At 42.7% G+C, this 23639-nt stretch overlaps 1 protein-coding gene across 1 annotated transcript in view; it reads right to left on the reverse strand.

The window, feature by feature from the left end:
• Positions 1-11526: 11526 nt before the first annotated feature.
• The window catches only part of LOC135480831 (protocadherin Fat 4-like), a 67558-nt gene continuing 55445 nt past the window's right edge, over positions 11527-23639 (reverse strand). The window contains exons 21-27 of the mRNA XM_064760759.1: positions 22286-22413; positions 21798-21847; positions 20988-21072; positions 19593-19688; positions 13123-14968; positions 12781-13032; positions 11527-12537 (exon numbers count right to left, since the gene is read on the reverse strand). Coding sequence (XP_064616829.1) covers positions 11527-12537; positions 12781-13032; positions 13123-14968; positions 19593-19688; positions 20988-21072; positions 21798-21847; positions 22286-22413 — 3468 coding nt within the window. The remainder of the gene's footprint in view (positions 12538-12780; positions 13033-13122; positions 14969-19592; positions 19689-20987; positions 21073-21797; positions 21848-22285; positions 22414-23639) is intronic.

Here is a 23639-nt window from a genome sequence, read left to right on the forward strand (position 1 = left end):
TCCCTGTGCAGGAAGGAATAAAACAGAAAAGGCCCAATGTGGGGAAATAGACATCGGGTTTATAACAGAGTGTCACTGAGCGGAAAAGTCCTGTGAAGAAAGGCAGAAAATAGAAAAGGCCTAATGTGTGGAAATAGACATCGGGTTTGTAACTGAGTGTCAATGAGCGGAAAAGCCCTGTGCAGAAAGGCTGAAAATAGAAGACCCACAGACGAAATCTGGCATTCTGTTTGTAACAGCGTGTTACCAAACTGAAAACCCCTGCCGTGGGAGGCAGGAAACAGAAAAGCCCCGCAATGTGGGAAAAAGGGCATTGTGTTTGTAACAGTGTGTTACAACTGAGCCACGGAGGCCCCCTCAACCGTGTGTAACATATGCTGATGATATGGCACATTTAACTGTTTGCAAGATACGCTGGTGATAAGGCACATTCACGCGTGTGTGAGATACGCTAGTGGTAAGTTACATTCACCCGTGTGTAAGATATGCTGGTGATAAGGCACATTCACGCGTGTGGGATACGCTAGTGACAAGGTACATTCAATCATGTGTAAGATATGCTCGACATAAGGCACATTCAACCGTGTGTAAAATATGCTGCAGATAAGGCACATTCAACCGTGTGAAAAATACCCTGGCGATGAGGTACATTCAGCCGTGTGTAAGATACGCTGGTGATAAGGTACATTCACCTGTAAGATACGTTAGTGATAAGGTACATTCACCCGTGTGCAAGATACGTTGGTGAAAAGGAACCTTCACCTGTGTGTAAGAAACGTTGGTGATAAGTTACTACGTTGTAGCAAAATATATATACACACGGTTGTCAAAAAAAAAACCGACGCGAAGTTGCCTAATGGTGTAGTGTTAATGGCGTTCATAAACTTTATTAGCATTAAACTAAGTATGTTGGCAGAACGGGGGCAAAATAACCGTCCAAAGGACGTTCCAAGTTTTTTATTCATAGTTGTTCTCTGACATAGGCCATTGCTAGTAACTAATAAACAAAGAAATATGGTTGCAAATGGTGTAAAACATAAATCCGTATCAGCCTCTGTGTCAAGAGTTCACGAAGTCTTGTTGACAGTACATAGTCGTGGATCCATAAACCATTGACAGATAACTTTATCTCATTATTTCATACATGTGTAGGCTACCGTATTCCTCACAAGCGACAAAGTTCTTCAGTTACTTGACAAAGGATGGTGGTTTTATACACACCATATACTCCTTTACCCTTTCAAACATAAATATAGCAGTATCGTAGTCGTACTGGTGAAATATTCTTGAGTACGGCGTTAAACCTCAGTGAAAAAATCCTCAAATGCAATCCATCTGTTTCACTGTTGTCTTACGCCCTTACCAAGAAATTTTGTCGCTTATACATCGGTGGTTATTTTTCTTTTCTGGGTGGAGGGAACCGGAGCGCCCAGGTTGAACCACCGCTCTATGTCAGCTACATGATCAACTAAATGTGAACCAGTGAAATGAATAGACACCAATCAACGCCTACGTTTGCCAGGGGGCCATTGAGGGCGGCAAGAACAACTGAGCAATTAGCGCCCGTTCTCCACGCCCACACAGACCAACCACCGTATACAGTAACAACCACTCAACGTGCAGAAGTCTCCAAAGCCATCTGATATATAACTCACTTGTATACGAGTTAACTGTTACCGTATTTTTTAAATGCCGTTATTTTGTAATGAGGACTTGTGAGTTTAGTAGTTATGACAAACGCCATCATTTTCAGAAAAGAAGACAAACCCGATACAAAAATAAATTTAAAAGAATGCTATATATCATGCAAGGCGTCGTGACAGACATTCGTGTAACAATTGTCAATCATAACGGATCAATTAAGGATCAATAATCCTTAATCAATAATCAAGTCAAATGTCGAAAACAACGTTCAACACAAACCGCCACAGAAAAAAGAAGGTTTACAAGCACACAAACGCCCAATGTATCCTATAAAAACACGTCATGTGAGGTTCTTGGAATGGTATTGGAAACTAGATCCGCTCAAGGAGGAATTGAAACTACTACAGACTGGCGTCTGGAAAAAGAGGGAATATAGCTGTGGGTACCAGAAACACCGAGGACAGACACGCATTCATGTATGGCACTCGCAGATCTTTGAGAAACTCTCTTGGCAAAGCAGGTTTGTCTGACAGCTTTTACACATATCTCATAAGTGTAGTACAAATCACTTGAGGGTAACATGACTGGGTATGTTCCTGTCCACAACCCAGCCTACCTTTCCTACCTGACATTTTCTTAATCACCAGTCCTTAACCAACTGGAGCGCACTTTTGATGGACTTTTATCGGCTCCTGTTACGCTCACATCGGCCAGTTCTAGTCCACCACCCAGGAAAAACTTCAAAGTTAAGGGTAGTAAATATATTCACACCAAATGTCACTCAAACAGACGTGTAAAATCAGGCAATCAGTTTGGACTTGCACAAAGTTAAAACGTTACCAGTAGTGAGTCCCCTGTGCAGAGTTGAAACCTGAATGCAGTTTGCAAAATGAAATCCGACTGTCAGAAAATGGCATACCCTAATTCTTCAAAGCTTTCAACCACCTCTGCGAACACTGTTTTCTAAGAGAAATTCTAAGAGAACTAATGGGGTGTAGAGCAGTAATTTGTACGCTTTGATGAAGCCAGCAATTTTCGTGACACCAACAAACCATCAGTTTTAGGTATAATTTCAAGCATAAATTCCACTGATAAAGTACTTTAGTGGTTGAAAAGGTTGAAGATTGTAAACATCAGAATTTGCCTGCTGTTGTTCCAACATAACAGATAATGGGTCGATGAAATGATTGATGTCTTTGACTTAATATTCACATAAAAAGTAATGCTTAACCGAAGAGATTTGGTCGAATATGCCATCACTGGGATCGATATCCAAAACCATTCCATCGTAATTCACGTTCTTTATCGGTCTTCCAGAGTGCCACAAATCCGAACCGGGAAGAAGTTCGGCGCCGTTTATCCACATGTAGTTAGTACCGTTGTAGGTGGCGCCAATCCAGTAAAAGATATCACCAAGGTTAAACCACCTCCGGTTACGACGCGGGGCTGACTGTAACAGGAAGTTCAACTTTTCCAGAGTGTCGAGAACCAGCAGACGAGACCTGCCGTTGTCTTGACACCATGCGGAAGCGTCAGACCACCTCATGCGAGTGCTGACTTCCAGTGAGAAGCACAGATCTAGAGCTCGGCTGTAGTGATGATTGGGTTTTCGTGGACATCTCGTTCTCAACTCAAATTCCCCGCCTGTGTCCTCATTCCAGTTGTCAAACAGCTGGGCTTCCCGTCTCTCGTAGCTGTAAGAGACGGACAGACATTTCAGATCTTTGAGACAGTGGGTCAGGGATGTTACAAAGCTGGGTGTGTCTGGGACAGTCCTGTACGGGCTGGCAGAAACATCATTACCAGGTCTCCGGATAAAGCTGTTACACATTTCCGTCCGCAATACAGGGAACAGAGCTGTAAACATTAGAAACAAGAATGCTAAAGACAAGCTCATGGTGTCCATAGATCTCCGAGAATGCTCCTGTCCAATCTACTGATTCTGAAGTATAATTTCATAGCTTTTAAAAATATGAAAGGAAGGCAAGGAAAATGGTTAGCTATGAGGTGACATTATTTATTAATGAAGCTATGAGGAAAGAAAAGATCAGCGCATCCATTGATGTTCCCGTTAGAGTGCAGGGTGAGGACAAAGCACGCGAACGTGACCAAAACCATCATTAGCTCAGTTATGCTAGACTGGCGTTTATGCATGTATGACACCTTCATGAGATGGAACAAATGAGAGAGGCTCGCCAACATCAAACAGTCAACAAAGCTGGATTCATTCAGGCCATTTATTCAAGTAGATTGTTAGGTTTTTGTGACATACCGTAAAGTGAAATTAACAAATGCATATTTTGATTGAAAATGCCATTCAACTAACCACTGAGGCCCCATTCCTCACCGACCTGCTTTTAACCAAAGACCTCTGGACGGACACAGTTCACCTGTAATACGGACCATATAATCACTATTTAATTTCGATTTCTACGCTCTTTGTTGACGCTCCTTTTTTCGCTTAGAGGAGGGGAATACTCCATTGGAATTCACATTGTACTCCTCCTTACACGTTTATTTATTTATTTATTTGATTGGTGTTTTACGCCTGACCCGAGAATATTTCACTTATACGACGGCGGCCGGCATTATGGTGGGTGGAAACCGGACAGAGCCCGGGGGAACCCACGACCATCCACAGGTTGCTCACAGACCTTCCCACGAACGGGCCGAAGAAGAAGCCAGCGTGAGCTAGATTTGAACTCACAGCGACCGCATTGGTGAGGTGCTCCTGGGTCTTTACGCTGCGCTAGCGCGCTAACCAACTGAGCCACGGAGGCCCCGTCCTTACACGTCTGTCTATCTCTCAATCGCCAATATAGCAGGAGGGATTCTTTCACTATTATGTCAATTTTCTACTTATAATAAAGTCACAGGCCCGCGCGTTCCATTTATTGGTATGAATATTGGACTCACATATGATGTCGCCAGCGGCAGGCATATTAAGCTAAAATATGACGTAGCAGCGTGTGTTGTGTAGGTATTAGTCCAATTTAAGACAGTAAAAATTTAGTAACGAAGCAGCAGCTTGGCTTAGTTTTGCTACTAGGAAAACCACAACAAGGTTGGTTTGTTGGAAAAGGCCTTTTCACTGAAATGACGGTTTATTTGCTCGCACACCAATCTCCGTGCGATCACCTCGGGCTTTACTTAAGTATCAAAGGTGAAGTGAACGAAATCAACCCTACACAAATATGGAATTTCAATGCACAGTGCGTATCGCTTTTAAGGTGGTCAACTAGGGGAGGAAAAGGTAAATTAAATATTCATCGAGAACTCATTACCTCTCCCAGTCGTCGTCTTTTGTCGAAATGAACGCATGTAATAAATACACTGGTGACGTATAAGGCTCACATATGTATGACGTCACACATATACCACCCACAAGAGTCAGAAGAAAGACGAGCAGACTGCACATTGTATATAATACATATACGTACATATACAGACATTAAGATGAGAGAAATGTACCACTTTTAATATACACTATTTTCAAAATTTTTCTATATCATTTTCAACGCTTACCTATGCGTGACACCGTTATGATCGATTGCCGAAATAACTAGCGGCAGCCATGTTGAGTTCACATGTGACGTAACTAGTCACAGACATTTTGAGAATAAATTTATCCGACTTTTAGTGTGCTACAAATCTGGCTCGCGACGAAGTTCTCTGCCGTTTTAGTATCGTTATACTAGTATCGTTAGACTAGCTTTAATCCACCTCCGAGTGAACGGAGCTGACTCGAAAAGAATGTTAAGCTACTCGTGAGAGAAGCAACAGACGTGACCTACTGTTGTCTTGACACGTGGAAGCGTCAGGCCAGCACATGAAAGTGCTTCACACCCATGTGACGTAACCAGCGACTATTTTCAAAATTTTTTCTATATCATTTTCAACGCTTACCTATGCGTGACACCATTATGATCGATTGCCGAAATAACTAGCGGCAGCCATGTTGAGTTCACATGTGACGTAACTAGTCACAGAAATCTTGAGAATAAATTTATCCGACTTCTAGTGTGCTACAAATCTGGATCGCGACGAAGTTCTCTGCCGTTTTAGTATCGTTATACTAGTACCGTTACACTAGCTTTAATCCACCTCCGAGTGAACGGAGCTGACTCGAAAAGAATGTTAAGCCACTCGTGAGAGAAGCAACAGACGAGACCTACTGTTGTCTTAACACGTGGAAGCGTCAGACCAGCACATGAAAGTGCTTCACATCCATGTGACGTAACCAACGACTATTTTCAAAATTTTTTCTATATCCTTTTCAACGCTTACCTATGCGTGACACCGTTATGATCGATTGCCGAAATAACTAGCGGCAGCCATGTTGAGTTCACATGTGATGTAACTAGTCACAGAAATCTTGAGAATAAATTTATCCGACTTTTAGTGTGCTACAAATCTGGATCGCGACGAAGTTCTCTGCCGTTTTAGTATCGTTATACTAGTATCGTTACACTAGCTTTAAACCACCTCCGAGTGAACGGAGCTGACTCGAAAAGAATGTTAAGCCACTCGTGAGAGAAGCAACAGGCGAGACCTACTGTTGTCTTAACACGTGGAAGCGTCAGGCCAGCACATGAAAGTGCTCCGGTCCATATGACGTAACCAGCGACAGCCATTTCTAGCACCAACGTGACGTAATTTACCAGCGGCAGCCATGCTACATACATTTCAAATGAGACATAACCATTAACAGCCACACTAAGCTTAAATGTGATTTACCCGATTGTGTGAAAGATAATTTATTGCCGACTTTTTTTTGTCCTGTTATCACAGCATTCTTAGGTAGTGAGGGTTATATACAAGGTTAAACGCCATCGCTTTTATCTGACTATAATATAGGCTCCACTCAAGCAATCAAAGCAGCAGATATTTGGTGTTCAAACATTCTGTGTCCTTCATCACGTCAACCGCACAGCCACCTGTTAGTTTCTTCACCATCGTGAATACAGTACGCATTACATACTGTTATTTAAGGAAGAGTCAATGAAACCAGCCTACGGTTTCCTTACTCCTCATCATTATGTACCAACACTCTTAACAAAAAGGGTTCAAAAGGGGTTCTTTGCCACTCCCGTGGGTTCTGTATTGAACACTGTTCATATCCAGCATACATTGTCAAGAACCATATCTAAAGGGTTCTATATTGAACTTTTTCAAAAGGGTTCGTTGCAGCATTAAATAGGGTTCTGCAGGCGAAATAAGCCAAAGAACCCTTTTTTGAGTTCCATATAGAACCCCTTTTCTTATGAGTGAAGGACAGTGTCGTGGTATGGAAGCCGGATAAGACCTTCCCGTCTTCCATTCTGTGATGTGGTGCAAGGCTAAGCTGCCTGCCAGCCTTGAGACAAACGCATGGTGCCTAAAGCCTTCTGAGAACACCTCTGTCAAAACAACTTGTTTTTTTTTTAATATATCTCGGTAATGAAATACATATGACTAAGAGTTATTTATGTTATTTATTTACCTAACGACGAGACCTCAGCGTGATACGACACCGACAACATTTTTTTACCTATTAAAATTCAAGGTGATGGAGCAAAATGAAGCTAACAAATAAAAATAGCCGAACATACCCACACAGATGACAGAAGCAATCGCGAGCGTGAACAAAACCATCATTAGCGTCGTTATGCATCGCTGGAGTTCATACATATTTGATCCCAGGTACAATGCATAAGAAAGGCCATCCCATGCTTCTCTACAGCGAAATTCCCTCATGCAAAGGCCATCCCATGCTTCTCCGCAGCGAAATTTTCTCATGCAAACGTTCAACGAAGGCGGATTCATTCAAGCGATCCTCAGTTTGTCATGTTTTGTGATATCGTTTATGAATTGCTTCCGACGAGTCTGATCCATCAATTACTGACGAACTTTTCTATATCTGTGACGTAGACATGAACATCGTGTTTTGACAGAAGACAAGTGGTGGACAAGAGCATTGCGCAAACTGCCATGCGATCGAGCGACGACGACCACTTTAGTGTCACCCTAGGCCCAACTAACCAAGAAAGAGTTAATCATCGTTAACCCCAAAAATTGGATTAATCATGAAGACTGTCGAATTAAGTTTGTATATGTGACGGTACTTTGTAAGCCTCGTACACTCAAATCATTAGTATGTTAAATTTAATTGAAAGTTTGCTGTCTGTGTGATGATATATAATTAATTCCACTATTGCAAAAGATTATTCTGTTAGATATAGCTGAGATATTCTGTCAGTTCAACACAGAGATTCTATTAGACTAATAGGATGTTATGGTAACTGTGACACAGTACTATATTATAATAACAGAATACATTCTATCAACGAACAGACTTTCTGTTCGTTGTAACAGATTAATTTTTTGAGTGTAGTTAACACACGCCCACTTGTGTTGAATTTTGTAATAACATCAGCTTAATTCTCTCATGTATACACATTTTTCAATATTCAATCAGTATGCTGAGTGAGAGAGTGAGTGCTTAAAGTTTCATGTCGTACTTAATTTTTCAATCATATGACGACGAAGGAATCAACCACTCGTTGCACTATCCCCCTCATGCTGAACGCCAAGCGAGGAAATTACAACTTCCTCTTTTAAGGTCTTAGGTGTGACTCGACCCGGGAACGACTTCGTACTGCATTTGAGATTGCAAAATTTCTAAAAGCAAACAGACAAGCTAAGAACTTGAAACAACTATTAACAAAGGCCAAATTCAGTTCAAACACTACGGAGAGTTTTTTGCTGTCAGCAAATGCCATGATAAACGATGTAAATATTGTAATCATGTAATAATTGAGTCCAAATTTCAGTTCAGAAATGCTGACAAGCCCTTTGTCATAAATGCAGGTATGAACTGTAACTCCAGGAAGTTGATTTACGTCTTAGTCTGTAACAGATGTCAAAAATATTACAGCGCAGAAACTAGAGATACTCTGCTACCCTTTTTAAAATTATTTTCGGAGAATAATATGAAATGTGTTCATAACGAACAGCACTTTGTTCGGAAATTCAAATACGAACTGAACAGCTTATTTTGTTGCTTATTTTGTTTAATTAAGCTCTATTTGTATACAGGCCTAACTCCCTGTAAGCTTATTTCTGTGTCTGCATATATTTTCTTTGTGATAATTTACCGTGCCATTTTGAAAAGTCTTAAAAGAGGCGAAACGCGTCAATGGTTTAAATACAAGTATGATGTTATATCAGTCACCAGAGTTTTCGTTCATCGTACGCTTCACTAGCACAAGTCATCCTCCTGGATATACCTGGATAAGAGACTTCATTTCTTTTCTGTTTATATGTGTTGACTGACTGAATAAGTACATAAATAATGATCTGTGTATAGATAAAAGCATGTTTACGACAAACAAAACGAAATGCTTTCTCATACTGTACTTTAATGGTTATACAAGGACTCTGTACATGGCGGATATGACATTACGCATAACTGAAACAATGTATGAAGCGTACACATTCGTTAAATAATAAAAAAAAACAGCCCACGACTAATAACAGATGATACCTCTTCTCACAATGCAACAAAAAAAAAGATGCCTTTCTTTAAAACAGATTTATTATATCCTGCTTGAGTTAGTTTGCGACGAATCGTATCTAAAAAAACTCTCCTTATACAAACCTTTTATGCACCCATTGGCTGAAGCGGTTTCCATTTGCACAAAAAGACGTATTTTCATTGGCCATATTTGACGTACGTTTTAAGGAGGTTTGTTACATTATTAATAAACTGTTATAAGGGATTGTAAATTTCCAACCTATCCTAATTCCCCAAGCTTTTCGAATATAAAGAGCAACTGTCACTGCAATTCATGCATATTTTTAATTTGATTTTGGAGACAAAACAACATAGGTTGAATATTCCAGTTTCACCGCTTCACCAAAAGTATAATTTTATCAATCAACGCAGAATAATGCCTTCAGAATATGCTTGAATAAACACCTTACAAACATTTCAAGGAATTGAACAACTGCAATAACTGTCAATGTTCAAAGCTCGACATTAGAAATGTGTGTGTATTAGAGGTTGATAGTTGTACTGAACAAAATATGGTTAGGTGCAAAGGGTGCACAGGGTGAAAACATAATACCGGTACTTATATTTTCTTCGAAATTCTTTCTCCAGTATAACAATGAAGGATGTATAATATAGATAGACCCAAGAATAATACAAATCGATATTTACTATATTCCAACAACAGTTGATATGATTTCACCTTGCATATATTTGCTGTGTCATAAAATAGAAATGGAGTAATGTATTACAATTTGTACAAATATTTAATAGGCTTATGCTGTATAGACTTATATGACTGCACACGTGCGTGTACTTATAAACATGAGCTTATGCGCTATAAACAAATAAGAAAATATTTCCAGGACATATTATAGTTTCAATTTCAATAGACAATACAGTTTCGGCTGTAGTATCGGTATAGTAAAAACTGCGTGCATATGCTACTGCTTTTGTTTCATTAAAAAGTTTTAATTTTGTTTCATTTTTCCAAAGTTTCATTTTGGATTCTATTTCATTAATTCTGTTTGAGTCAATTGTCTTAAATCCAATGAAAACAATCTAGTAAAATGACAATAAGAATGTCGTCATCGTCTTCGACATCACCATCGTCGTCGTCGTCGTCGTCGTCCATTGGTGAATACTCGGAATAACTGTACGTACTGTATCCGTCAACATACATCCTGTCGTTCGAATTCTTCCCTTATGTACGGCGATATAAAGAAAACGTAGGGAGTTGCGCAAGTGTTGTAGGTAGTCTGGCCTCTCCACTTATCACCGCCAGAGGGATATTCATCTCCATTTCCGGTTTGATATTTCCATACACAAATACGCGCTGATTTATTCGTCTGAAGCCTGAAAAAAAAATTAAACGATATTCTGATCTAATATAACTTCTGAAAAGAGCCCTCGCAGAGCACACAGCTACCAATGCCAAGGGCACTGCCATTAGACCTCAAAATTGAATTTTAATTGCATTTAAACATGGAGGTATCATTCAAATTAATCAATGAATTAAAAAGGTCAACACCACTCAAGGATACTGTTCATTCTAGAAGGAGTCTTGGTTAACGAGTAATTCAGAGGTGTCAAACTGTTGATATTTACCTCATCGCAAAGGATTAACTGTGAGTGGGGCAGAGGGAAAGGAAAGCCCTAAATGACCTCAAATTTCATCAACAAAAGTACATTTTTAGAAGGCAAAATAGCATTTTTGTTGATGAAACTTATAATTTTCCAATAGAATATCATCCGATGTTCTAAGCAAACAGCAAAACACATTTTCTGAAATCATCAGAACTGTCAGAATCAGGAAATATGGATCAAGTTAGTCATGGACGAAATTTATGATCTTTCAGGGGTCGGGGTGGGGGGAGGTGGCTGCCTGACAGTTAGGTTCTGTACGGCTATGTAGGAATCATGGTTACTGTATCATCAGCGGTCACCTACTGTGGACAGGAGTTGGAGTTTATCTGATAGTTGGGGGTCTGTACAGCTATGTGGGAACCATGGTTGCTGCATCTTCACCAGTCACCTACTCTGGACAGGAGTTCTGATACACGGTTGCTGCATCTTCATCGGTCAGGTACTCTAGACCAGAGTTGGAGGTTTATCTATTAGTTGGGGTTCTGTGCAGTTTAGTAGAGATCACGGTTGCTGTGTACTGCTGCTGTCAGGTACTCAGATGGGTTTTACCCGATAGTTGAGGTTCTATACATCTAATTAGGAACCACGGTTGCTGTTTTCTTCAGGGGTTAGGTGCTCTGGATATGAGAGGGGATTTACCTGATACTTCAGGTACATCTAAGTGCATGTTCAGCAGTCACCTACTCTGGGCAAGATTTGGAGGTTTATCTCATATTTGGGGTTCTGTGCGAATTAGGGTTAATGTGTTCTTCAGGGGTCAGGTACTCTGGACACGAGATGGCGTTTACCTGACAGTTGGGGTTCTTTGCAGTTAAGTAAAAATCAGAATTGTTTTCTTCTTCAGGGGTCAGGTACTCTGGACAGGAGTTGGGGTTTACCTGATAGTTGGGGTTCTGTGCAGTTAAGTAAAAATCAGAATTGTTTTCTTCTTCAGGGGTCAAGTTCTCTGGACACGAGATGGCGTTTACCTGACAGTTGGGGTTCTTTGCAGTTAAGTAAAAATCAGAATTGTTTTCTTCTTCAGGGGTCAGGTTCTCTGGACAGGAGTTGGGGTTTACCTGACAGTTGGGGTTCTGTGCAGTTAAGTAAAAATCAGAATTGTTTTCTTCTTCAGGGGTCAGGTTCTCTGCACAGGAGTTGGGGTTTATCTGACAGTTGGGGTTCTGTGCAGTTAAGTAAAAATCAGAATTGTTTTCTTCTTCAGGGGTCAGGTTCTCTGGACAGGAGTTGGGGTTTACCTGACAGTTGGGGTTCTGTGCAGTTAAGTAAAAATCAGAATTGTTTTCTTCTTCAGGGGTCAGGTTCTCTGCACAGGAGTTGGGGTTTACCTGACAGTAGGGGTTCTGTGCAGTTAAGTAAAAATCAGAATTGTTTTCTTCTTCAGGGGTCAGGTTCTCTGGACAGGAGTTGGCGTTTACCTGACAGTTGGGGTTCTGTGCAGTTAAGTAAAAATCAGAATTGTTTTCTTGTTCAGGGGTCAGGTACTCTGGACAGGAGTTGGGGTTTACCTGACAGTAGGGGTTCTGTGCAGTAAAGTAAAAATCAGAATTGTTTTCTTCTTCAGGGGTCAGGTTCTCTGGACAGGAGTTGGGGTTTACCTGACAGTAGGGGTTCTGTGCAGTTAAGTAAAAATCAGAATTGTTTTCTTCTTTAGGGGTCAGGTACACTGGACAGGAGTTGAGATTGACCTGATAGTTGGGGTCCTGTGCAGTTAACTAAAAATCAGAATTGTTTTCTTCTTCAGGGGTCAGGTTCTCTGGACAGGAGATGGGGTTTACCTGACAGTAGGGGTTCTGTGCAGTTAAGTAAAAACCAAAATTGTTTTCTTCTTTAGGGGTCAGGTACACTGGACAGGAGTTGAGATTGACCTGATAGTTGGCGTCCTGTGCAGTTAACTAAAAATCAAAATTGTTTTCTTCTTCAGGGGTCAAGTACTCTGGACAGGAGATGGGGTTTACCTGACAGTTGGGGTTCTTTGCAGTTAAGTAAAAATCAGAATTGTTTTCTTCTTCAGGGGTCAGGTACTCTGGACAGGAGTTGGGGTTCTGTGCAGTTAAGTAAAAATCAGAATTGTTTTCTTCTTCAGGGGTCAAGTACTCTGGACACGAGATGGGGTTTACCTGACAGTTGGGGTTCTGTGCAGTTAAGTAAAAATCAGAATTGTTTTCTTCTTCAGGGGTCAGGTACTCTGGACCAGAGTTGGGGTTTACCTGACAGTTGGGGTTCTGTGCAGTTAAGTAAAAATCAGAATTGTTTTCTTCTTAAGGGGTCAGGTACTCTGGACAGGAGTTGGTGTTTACCTGACAGCTGGGGTTCTGTGCAGTTAAGTAAAAATCAGAATTGTTTTCTTCTTCAGGGGTCAAGTTTTCTGGACAGGAGATGGGGTTTACCTGACAGTTGGGGTTCTGTGCAGTTAAGTAAAAATCAGAATTGTTTTCTTCTTCAGGGGTCAGGTTCTCTGGACAGGAGTTGGGGTTTACCTGATAGTTGGGGTTCTGTGCAGTTAAGTAAAAATCAGAATTGTTTTCTTGTTCAGGGGTCAGGTTCTCTGGACAGGAGATGGGGTTTACCTGACAGTTGGGGTTCTGTGCAGTTAAGTAAAAATCAGAATTGTTTTCTTCTTCAGGGGTCAGGTTCTCTGGACAGGAGATGGGGTTTACCTGACAGTTGGGGTTCTGTGCAGTTAAGTAAAAATCAGAATTGTTTTCTTCTTCAGGGGTCAGGTACTCTGGACAGGAGTTGGGGTTTACCTGATAGTTGGGGTTCTGTGCAGTTAAGTAAAAATCAGAATTGTTTTCTTCTTCAGGGGTCAGGTACTCTGGACAGGAGATGGGGTTTACCTGACAGTTGGGGTTCTGTGCAGTTAAGTAAAAATCAGAATTGTTTTCTTCTTCAGCGCTCAGGTTCTCTGGACAGGAGTTGGGGTTTACCTGACAGTTGGGGTTCTGTGCAGTTAAGTAAAAATCAGAATTGTTTTCTTCTTCAGGGGTCAGGTTCTCTGGACAGGAGTTGGGGTTTACCTGACAGTAGGGGTTCTGTGCAGTTAAGTAAAAATCAGAATTGTTTTCTTCTTCAGGGGTCAGGTTCTCTGGACAGGAGTTGGGGTTTACCTGACAGTTGGGGTTCTGCGCAGTTAAGTAAAAATCAGAATTGTTTTCTTCTTCAGGGGTCAGGTTCTCTGGACAGGAGTTGGGGTTTACCTGACAGTTGGGGTTCTGTGCAGTTAAGTAAAAATCAGAATTGTTTTCTTCTTCAGGGGTCAGGTTCTCTGGACAGGAGTTGGGGTTTACCTGACAGTAGGGGTTCTGTGCAGTTAAGTTTTCAGAATTGTTTTCTTCTTTAGGGGTCAGGTTCTCTGGACAGGAGATGGGGTTTACCTGACAGTAGGGGTTCTGTGCAGTTAAGTAAAAATCAGAATTGTTTTCTTCTTCAGGGGTCAGGTACTCTTGACAGAAGTTGGGGTTTACCTGACAGTTGGGGTTCTGTGCAGTTAAGTAAAAATCAGAATTGTTTTCTTCTTCAGGGGTCAAGTACTCTGGACCAGAGTTGGGGTTTACCTGACAGTAGGGGTTCTGTGCAGTTAAGTAAAAATCAGAATTGTTTTCTTCTTCAGGGGTCAGGTACTCTGGGCAGAAGTTGGGGTTTACCTGACAGGTGGGGTTCTGTGCAGTTAAGTAAAAATCAGAATTGTTTTCTTCTTCAGGGGTCAGGTTCTCTGGACAGGAGTTGGGGTTTACCTGACAGTTGGGGTTCTGTGCAGTTAAGTAAAAATCAGAATTGTTTTCTTCTTCAGGGGTCGGGTACTCTGGACAAGAGTTGGGGTTTACCTGACAGTAGGGGTTCTGTGCAGTTAAGTAAAAATCAGAATTGTTTTCTTCTTCAGGGGTCAGGTACTCTGGACACGAGATGGGGTTTACCTGACAGTAGGGGTTCTGTGCAGTTAAGTAAAAATCAGAATTGTTTTCTTCTTCAGGGGTCAGGTACTCTGGACAGGAGATGGGGTTTACCTGATAGTTGATGTTCTCTACAGCTACAGGTGAGTTGGAATCCTGGTTGTTGGTTTCTGCAGGGGTGATGTAATATGGTGACTCCCCTGCTGGGGTAATGTATTCATCTTTTACTGTCAACTCATGGTATTCTCCAGCCCTGTAATCATAGATATATGTAACTATTTTAAGTTTCACATGTGTGCTATGATCTAGTACAACAAAGATGGACAAAACTGACACAGGTGTAAAACACATTAAAACGAATTCAGCATGAAATGTTAATGTGACTGGTTTTTACTTTTTTACATGCCTATTTTTACAATTATTACAAGTCTGTGCATATGAGATCATGGGCAAGACAGTTCAATTTCTGGTACATCCTCACCCTGCTTTACAAGTGCCTCTGTGACTTTGTTTCTTTGTTATTACTGCCATGGGACAGACTATTCACTCTTATGTACACTGTCCCCCCCCCCCCCCCCCCCCCGATTCCTGTGACTCTGTGACCTTGTTACTGTTAGCTGCCATGGGACAGATTGTCCAACCTCATGTACACCTCCACCACCCTTACCTCTGTGACTCTGTTCCCTTGTCACTACTGCCAAGGGACAGATTGTCCAACCTCATGTACACCCCACCACCCTTACCTCTGTGACTCTGTTCCCTTGTCACTACTGCCATGGGACAGATTGTCCAACCTCATGTACACCCTCACCCCCTTACCTCTGTGACTCTGTGACCTTGTTACTGTTAGCTGCCATGGGACAGATTGTCCAACCTCATGTACACCTCCACCACCCTTACCTCTGTGACTCTGTTCCCTTGTCACTACTGCCAAGGGACAGATTGTCCAACCTCATGTACACCCCACCACCCTTACCTCTGTGACTCTGTTCCCTTGTCACTACTGCCATGGGACAGATTGTCCAACCTCATGTACACCCTCACCCCCTTACCTCTGTGACTGTGTTCCCTTGTCACTACTGCCAAGGGACAGATTGTCCAACCTCATGTACACCCCACCACCCTTACCTCTGTGACTCTGTTCCCTTGTCACTACTGCCATGGGACAGATTGTCCAACCTCATGTACACCCTCACCCCCTTACCTCTGTGACTGTGTTCCCTTGTCACTACTGCCAAGGGACAGATTGTCCAACCTCATGTACACCCCACCACCCTTACCTCTGTGACTCTGTTCCCTTGTCACTACTGCCATGGGACAGATTGTCCAACCTCGTGCACACCCCCACAGCCTTACCTCTGTGACTCTGTTCCCTTGTCACTACTGCCATGAGACAGATTGTCCAACCTCATGTACACCCTCACCCCTTTACCTCTGTGACTCTGTTCCCTTGTCACCGCTGCCATGGGACAGATTGTCCAACCTCATGTACACCCTCACCTCCATTACCACTGTGACTCTGTGACCTTGTTACTGTTAGCTGCCATGGGACAGATTGTCCAACCTCATGTACACCTCCACCTCCATTACCTCTGTGACTGTGTTCCCTTGTCACTACTGCCAAGGGACAGATTGTCCAACCTCATGTACACCCCACCACCCTTATCTCTGTGACTCTGTTCCCTTGTCACTACTGCCAAGGGACAGATTGTCCAGCCTCATGCACACCCCACCACCCTTACCTCTGTGACTGTGTTCCCTTGTCACTACTGCCAAGGGACAGATTGTCCAACCTCATGTACACCCTCACCCCCTTACCTCTGTGACTGTGTTCCCTTGTCACTACTGCCATGGGACAGATTGTCCAACCTCATGTACACCCCACCACCCTTATCTCTGTGATTCTGTTCCCTTGTCACTACTGCCAAGGGACAAATTGTCCAACCTCATGTACACCCTCACCCCCTTACCTCTGTGACTGTGTTCCCTTGTCACTACTGCCAAGGGACAGATTGTCCAACCTCATGTACACCCTCACCCCCTTACCTCTGTGACTCTGTTCCCTTGTCACTACTGCCATGGGACAGATTGTCCAACCTCATGTACACCCTCACCCCCTTACCTCTGTGACTGTTCCCTTGTCACTACTGCCATGGGACAGATTGTCCAACCTCGTGTACCCCCACCACCTTACCTATGCGACTCTGTTCCCTTGTTACTACTGCCATGAGACAGACTGTCCAACCTCATGTACACCCTCACCCCCTTACCTCTGTGACTCTGTTCCCTTGTCACTACTGCCAAGGGACAGATTGTCCAACCTCATGTACACCCTCACCCCCTTACCTCTGTGACTGTTCCCTTGTCACGACTGCCATGGGACAGATTGTCCAACCTCATGTACACCCTCACCCCCTTACCTCTATGACTGTTCCCTTGTCACGACTGCCATGGGACAGATTGTCCAACCTCATGTACATCCTCACCTCCATTACCACTGTGACTCTGTTCCCTTGTCACTAATGCCATGGGATAGATTGTCCAACCTCGTGTACCCCCACCATCTTACCTATGCGACTCTGTTCCCTTGTCACTACTGCCATGGGACAGATTGTCCAACCTCGTGCACCCCCACCATCTTACCTATGCGACTCTGTTCCCTTGTCACTACTGCCAAGGGACAGATTGTCCAACCTCATGTACACCCTCACCCCCTTACCTCTGTGACTGTGTTCCCTTGTCACTACTGCCAAGGGACAGATTGTCCAACCTCATGTACACCCTCACCCCCTTACCTCTGTGACTGTGTTCCCTTGTCACTACTGCCAAGGGACAGATTGTCCAACCTCATGTACACCCCCACCGCCTTACCTCTGTGACTGTTCCCTTGTCACGACTGCCATGGGACAGATTGTCCAACCTCATGTACATCCTCACCTCCATTACCACTGTGACTCTGTTCCCTTGTCACTACTGCCATGGGACAGATTGTCCAACCTCGTGTACCCCCACCACCTTACCTATGCGACTCTGTTCCCTTGTTACTACTGCCATGAGACAGACTGTCCAACCTCATGTACACCCTCACCCCCTTACCTCTGTGACTCTGTTCCCTTGTCACTACTGCCATGGGACAGATTGTCCAACCTCATGTACACCCTCACCCCCTTACCTCTGTGACTGTTCCCTTGTCACGACTGCCATGGGACAGATTGTCCAACCTCATGTACATCCTCACCTCCATTACCACTGTGACTCTGTTCCCTTGTCACTACTGCCATGGGACAGATTGTCCAACCTCGTGTACCCCCACCATCTTACCTATGCGACTCTGTTCCCTTGTCACTACTGCCATGGGACAGATTGTCCAACCTCGTGCACCCCCACCATCTTACCTATGCGACTCTGTTCCCTTGTCACTACTGCCAAGGGACAGATTGTCCAACCTCATGTACACCCTCACCCCCTTACCTCTGTGACTGTGTTCCCTTGTCACTACTGCCAAGGGACAGATTGTCCAACCTCATGTACACCCTCACCCCCTTACCTCTGCGACTCTGTTCCCGTGTCACTACTGCCATGGGACAGATTGTCCTATCTCATGTACACTCTCACCCCCTTACCTCTGTGACTGTTCCCTTGTCACTACTGCCATGGGACAGATATTCCAACCTTGTGTACCCCCACCACCTTACCTATGCGACTCTGTTCCCTTGTTACTACTGCCATGGGACAGATTGTCCAATCTCATGTACACCCTCACCCCCTTACCCCTGTGACTCTGTTCCCTTATTACTACTGCCATGAGACAGACTGTCCAACCTCATGTACACCCTCACCTCCATTACCACTGTGACTCTGTTCCCTTGTCACTACTGCCATGGGACAGATTGTCCAACCTCGTGCACCCCCACCATCTTACCTATGCGACTGTTCCCTTGTCACTACTGCCATGGGACAGATTGTCCAACCTCGTGCACCCCCACCATCTTACCTATGCGACTCTGTTCCCTTGTCACTACTGCCAAGGGACAGATTGTCCAACCTCATGTACACCCTCACCCCCTTACCTCTGTGACTCTGTTCCCTTGTCACTACTGCCATGGGACAGATTGTCCAACCTCATGTACACCCTCACCCCCTTACCTCTGTGACTCTGTTCCCTTGTCACTACTGCCAAGGGACAGATTGTCCAACCTCATGTACACCCTCACCCCCTTAGCTCTGTGACTGTTCCCTTGTCACTACTGCCATGGGACAGATTGTCCAACCTCATGTACACCCTCACCCCCTTACCTCTGTGACTCTGTTCCCTTGTCACTACTGCCAAGGGACAGATTGTCCAACCTCATGTACACCCTCACCCCCTTAGCTCTGTGACTGTTCCCTTGTCACTACTGCCAAGGGACAGATTGTCCAATCTAATGTACACCCTCACCCCCATTACCATTGTGACTCTGTTCCCTTGTTACCACTGTCGTGGGACAGACTATACATGGGACAGTTTGTACTAGCCAAAAGCTAAGACGGACATTCTTATCGCAACACCCAGCTTCGACCATATGGACTTCCACACGGACAAGTTGTCTAAAAAAACCCGGCTCGAACCATGCCTAATTTTTGCCTTCCACCAATTCCCTGATACGAGCAAACTGTAAACAAAGCCGACATCGGGAAACAGAATGATAATGTCATAACGATAACGAGATAATGTTAGTTTGATTAGTTTGGTTTTGCTCAATTGAAAGTTTAAACGGCTGGATTACGGTTGAAAGATGGCTTATCGACGCCAGCTTTGACATGTTTACAGTTTTTACCAGTAAATCGGTAGATAGCGTTGTACCATCTCCTGTACGCCACCAACCCCACGCCCTTACCAATTAGGCTCCTTGTTACTGTGATGTGATCGATTATCTGCTTTCATGTATGCACCCTTTCTCACTCTCTCCAGCTCACGCTGAGCTACCAAACGTCTGGAAGTGTACAAAACAGAGATCAAAAGATATACAGACATCCCCTAACATCCTTAATAGGTATGCATGTATTTATTTATTTATTTAGTTGATTATCTGTTGTTTCAGAATGTACTCAAAGAGTATTTCAGATGTAAAATAGTGGACAGTGTTGTAGTGGGAGGGAACTGGGCAGAGCCCCAGACAATTACAAGTTAGAATTAGATTGTCAATTAGCTGGTTTTTAATCTTGATCTAAAAGGGCCCCAAATAAATTTGCACACAGTACTGTTATTCACCTAAAACTTAACCGTTTTCATTATCCACAAACCATGTTGCTTTGAAAACTTTAGCAAACGTTATATAAAGGGAACCTGCATGGAAACCAAAGCTGGACGGATGAACAGACAGAGAGACAAACTGACAGATGGGCGGGCAGACAGACAGACGGGCAATCAGACAGATGAGCTGACAGATGGGCAGACAGACAGGCAAGCGAGCAGATCAGCAGACAAACAGACAAGCTGACAGACAGAGAGACAGACAAGCTGACAGACAGGTATACAGACAGATGGGCAATCAGACAGATGAGCTGACAAGATGGGCAGACAGACAGGCAAGCTGGCAGATGGGCAGACAGACAGACAAGCCGACGGACAGAGAGACAGACAAGCTGACAGATAGGTATACAGACAGATGGGCAATGAGACAGATGAGCTGACAGATGGGCAGACAGACAGACAAGCTGACAGACAGAGACAGACAAGCTGACAGATAGGCATACAGACAGATGGCAGAGTGACACACAGATACATAGTTTTCCCTGTGAAGGCCTTGGGGAAGAACAATTTCTTTGTAAATTGACCGAGCTACCTTTCATAAATAAAGATATTCTTATTATATATAGAACAATCAACTTCTTTCTTATAAATTATTTTAAACATATATCTCTTCCTGTGCACAAATTTTCTTGTGAAGCTGCCAACACACAAGCAAATATAGAACTCTGGCCAAAACATAACCTCCATAGGGAGGGTAATATTAAATCTTTTGCAAACAGAGATCAAAATAAAAAATGATCGGTGCTAATCGCCAGCCAAAGATGACAAAATTATGCATCGTTTTTAAGTTTTTGTAATGGAATATGGATTTGCCTCCATGGGTTTAGAACCCGTTTTACTCCCACCATAATGGTGGCCACCATCGTATCAGCGAAATATTCTTCAATATCAGTACAGCGTAAAACACTGCAAAATACATAGTAAATAAATACATTGCCACGTTCTGCAGATATTAAATACGACTTCCGAGAAAACTTACCCTTTCCACTGCCAGAAGAGGAGGGCAGCAAGGACGCTTATTGTCGCCACGGTTATTACACTGACAGCTATCAGAGCGCTTCGAACTGCAAAATATAAGACATACACATCTGACAGAACTTGAAAAGAAAGGATAAAATCATCGCACTGCATGCACTATATGTTTTATTATACAAAACGTATACATGTTCAGCTGAAATTTTAATATTGCTTATTAACTTGTTCATGTATTTTGATAGCAGAGCAAGCCCTCATTTCTGCTGATTCCTTTACAAGTAAGTAGATGTGAGAGTTAGACATAAAGGGAGATAACTACAGTGAAATAAATGTACAAGATCATGGAAGCTGGTGGAAATTTCTCTTTAGTCCAGTGGAAGGAGAGTGGACTCGAAACCCTTTCTCTTTAGTCCACTGGTACGAGAGTGGGCTTGAAACCCTTTCTCTTTAGTCCAGAAGTAGAAGAGTGAACTTGAAACCCTTTCTCTTTAGTCCAGTGGTACGAGAGTAGACTTGAAACCCTTTCTCTTTAGTCCAGTGGTACGAGAGTGGACTTGAAACCCTTTCTCTTTAGTCCACTGGTACGAGAGTGGACTCGAAACCCTTTCTCTTTAGTCTGGTAGTAGGAAAGTGAACTTGAAACCCTTTCTCTTCAGTCCAGTGGTACGAGAGTGGACTTAAAACCCTTTCTCTTTAGTCCAATGGTACGATAGTGGACTCGAAACCCAAAGAGCACTGGTTCATTACTGATACTGACCAGTGAAACAAAGAATTATTCAAAGAGTTATAGCCATATTAGCAAATGTCCACTTACCCGCACTGCTAGTACTGCCATGCGTGATGATCAGCTTGAAATAAATAGAGCTGAAAGTATAGAGAGAAATTAAATGCAGATGCAAAATTGATGGAAAGCAACATGGCAGCCCTTTGATGTTTTTATGTATTGTTTTAGTGAAGATCAATACTTGTTTACAAAAATCTTTTGAAAAAATTGCATTAGGAATTGCAAGGGGGGTAGAACTCTAGCGCAGCACAATGACCCAAGAGCCTCTCACCAAAGCAGTTGCTGTGAGTTCAAGTTTAGCTCATGCTGGCCTCCTCTCTATGTGGGAAGGTCTGCCAGCAACCTGTGAGTGGTTGTGCGTTTCTCCCGGGCTCTGCCCGGTTTCCACCGAACATAATGTAGGAAGCCCTCATATAAGTGAAATATTCTTGAGAATGGCGTAAAACACTAATCAAATAAATAAATAAATCAAATGCCAGTCAAAATCAAGTAAATATTAATAAGTAAAATATACTCACGCTGTCTTAGGCAACAGAGCGTTGTCCGTGGCTATCACTGTTAGGTTGTAACTAACAATGTTTGGGTCAGGGGCAAACATTAATTTAATTACGCCCGAATTCTTATCAATCATGAAGATTGATCTTGTCTGTGGAGTAGAAACAAAATGTGCCAAACCTTTTTTTTTATCCGGACGAATTAAATATGAAAACTGTCTGGATCGTTAAGGAGCAACTGTGGAATAACAGTGTTAAACATAAGCCATACGGCAATCCGTGAACAATTTTAACGCTGTGAATGTCTGAGCAAATGTTGACCTATGGTAGTAAAAAAAAACTTCATTGTGGGGTGTTCGAGTACTAACTCCCTGGAGTGGTCTTTGATATGCAAATTGCTTCCCAGCCCTCTGATTGGCTGAATGAAGTCAATCTGAATGCGTGTCCACAAAACAGGAAAATGGTATTAAAAATCGCCAGAGCAAGCGAATATCCTATATATATATATATATATAAATAAGCGAATATTTCACTTATATGACTGCGGCCTGCATTATGGTGGGTGGAAACCGGGCACAGCCTGGGGGATACCCACAACCATCCGCAGGTTGTTGAGAGACCTTCCCACAAATGGCCGTGCATAAAAGTTGTTGCCCTACATGAAACTTTCTTGATTACACAAATGGTAAATCTCATAATTCTCATAAGCAATAAAGTCACAGAAACCCTGTATACAAGAAACTGTTGCCCTGCATGGACACTTAATTTCTAGAGAACCTGTTTACAACTGAAAACACATTGAAATTTACATAAATTTTAAATTTTTGAATTGAAAGTCTATCAATTAAAATTGTTAAAAAACATTTGCAGGCTTAACCTGCTATCTGAGAATGTGCATTTACACAGCATACCTTAAACTAGGGAGCAAAAAAAAGCCTAACCTTCAATCTATGTATGATAGCACAATATACAAAAGCTAAAAAAAAAAAAAAAGCTTAACCCCTCCACCCATGTATGTGCATTTACACACCATACTTTAGACTAGAGAGCTAAACAAAAAGCTTAACCTTCAATCAATGAATGAGAGCCCATTATACATGTACAGGAGCTAAAAGAAAAAGCTTAACCCCTCCATCCATGTATGACAGCCCATCATACAGGATGTGAAAAAAACAAGGGTTAACTAGACACCAACCCCAACAACAACACCGCCACTTTTGCCCCCTCTCACAATACATGTACTTCATACAGGCAGAGCTAAAACCCTAACTGTGGGCCATATTTCACCGGTTTCCATATGATCATTAGCCAACTATCACAGTGTAACTGCTCTAGTTTCATTCCCTATATACTTTTACTTTAGAAGAACGGGGAGCAG

Source organism: Liolophura sinensis, chromosome 13 (assembly GCF_032854445.1).
Source record: "Liolophura sinensis isolate JHLJ2023 chromosome 13, CUHK_Ljap_v2, whole genome shotgun sequence".
In the NCBI taxonomy this organism is placed as follows: Eukaryota; Metazoa; Mollusca; class Polyplacophora; order Chitonida; family Chitonidae; genus Liolophura; species Liolophura sinensis.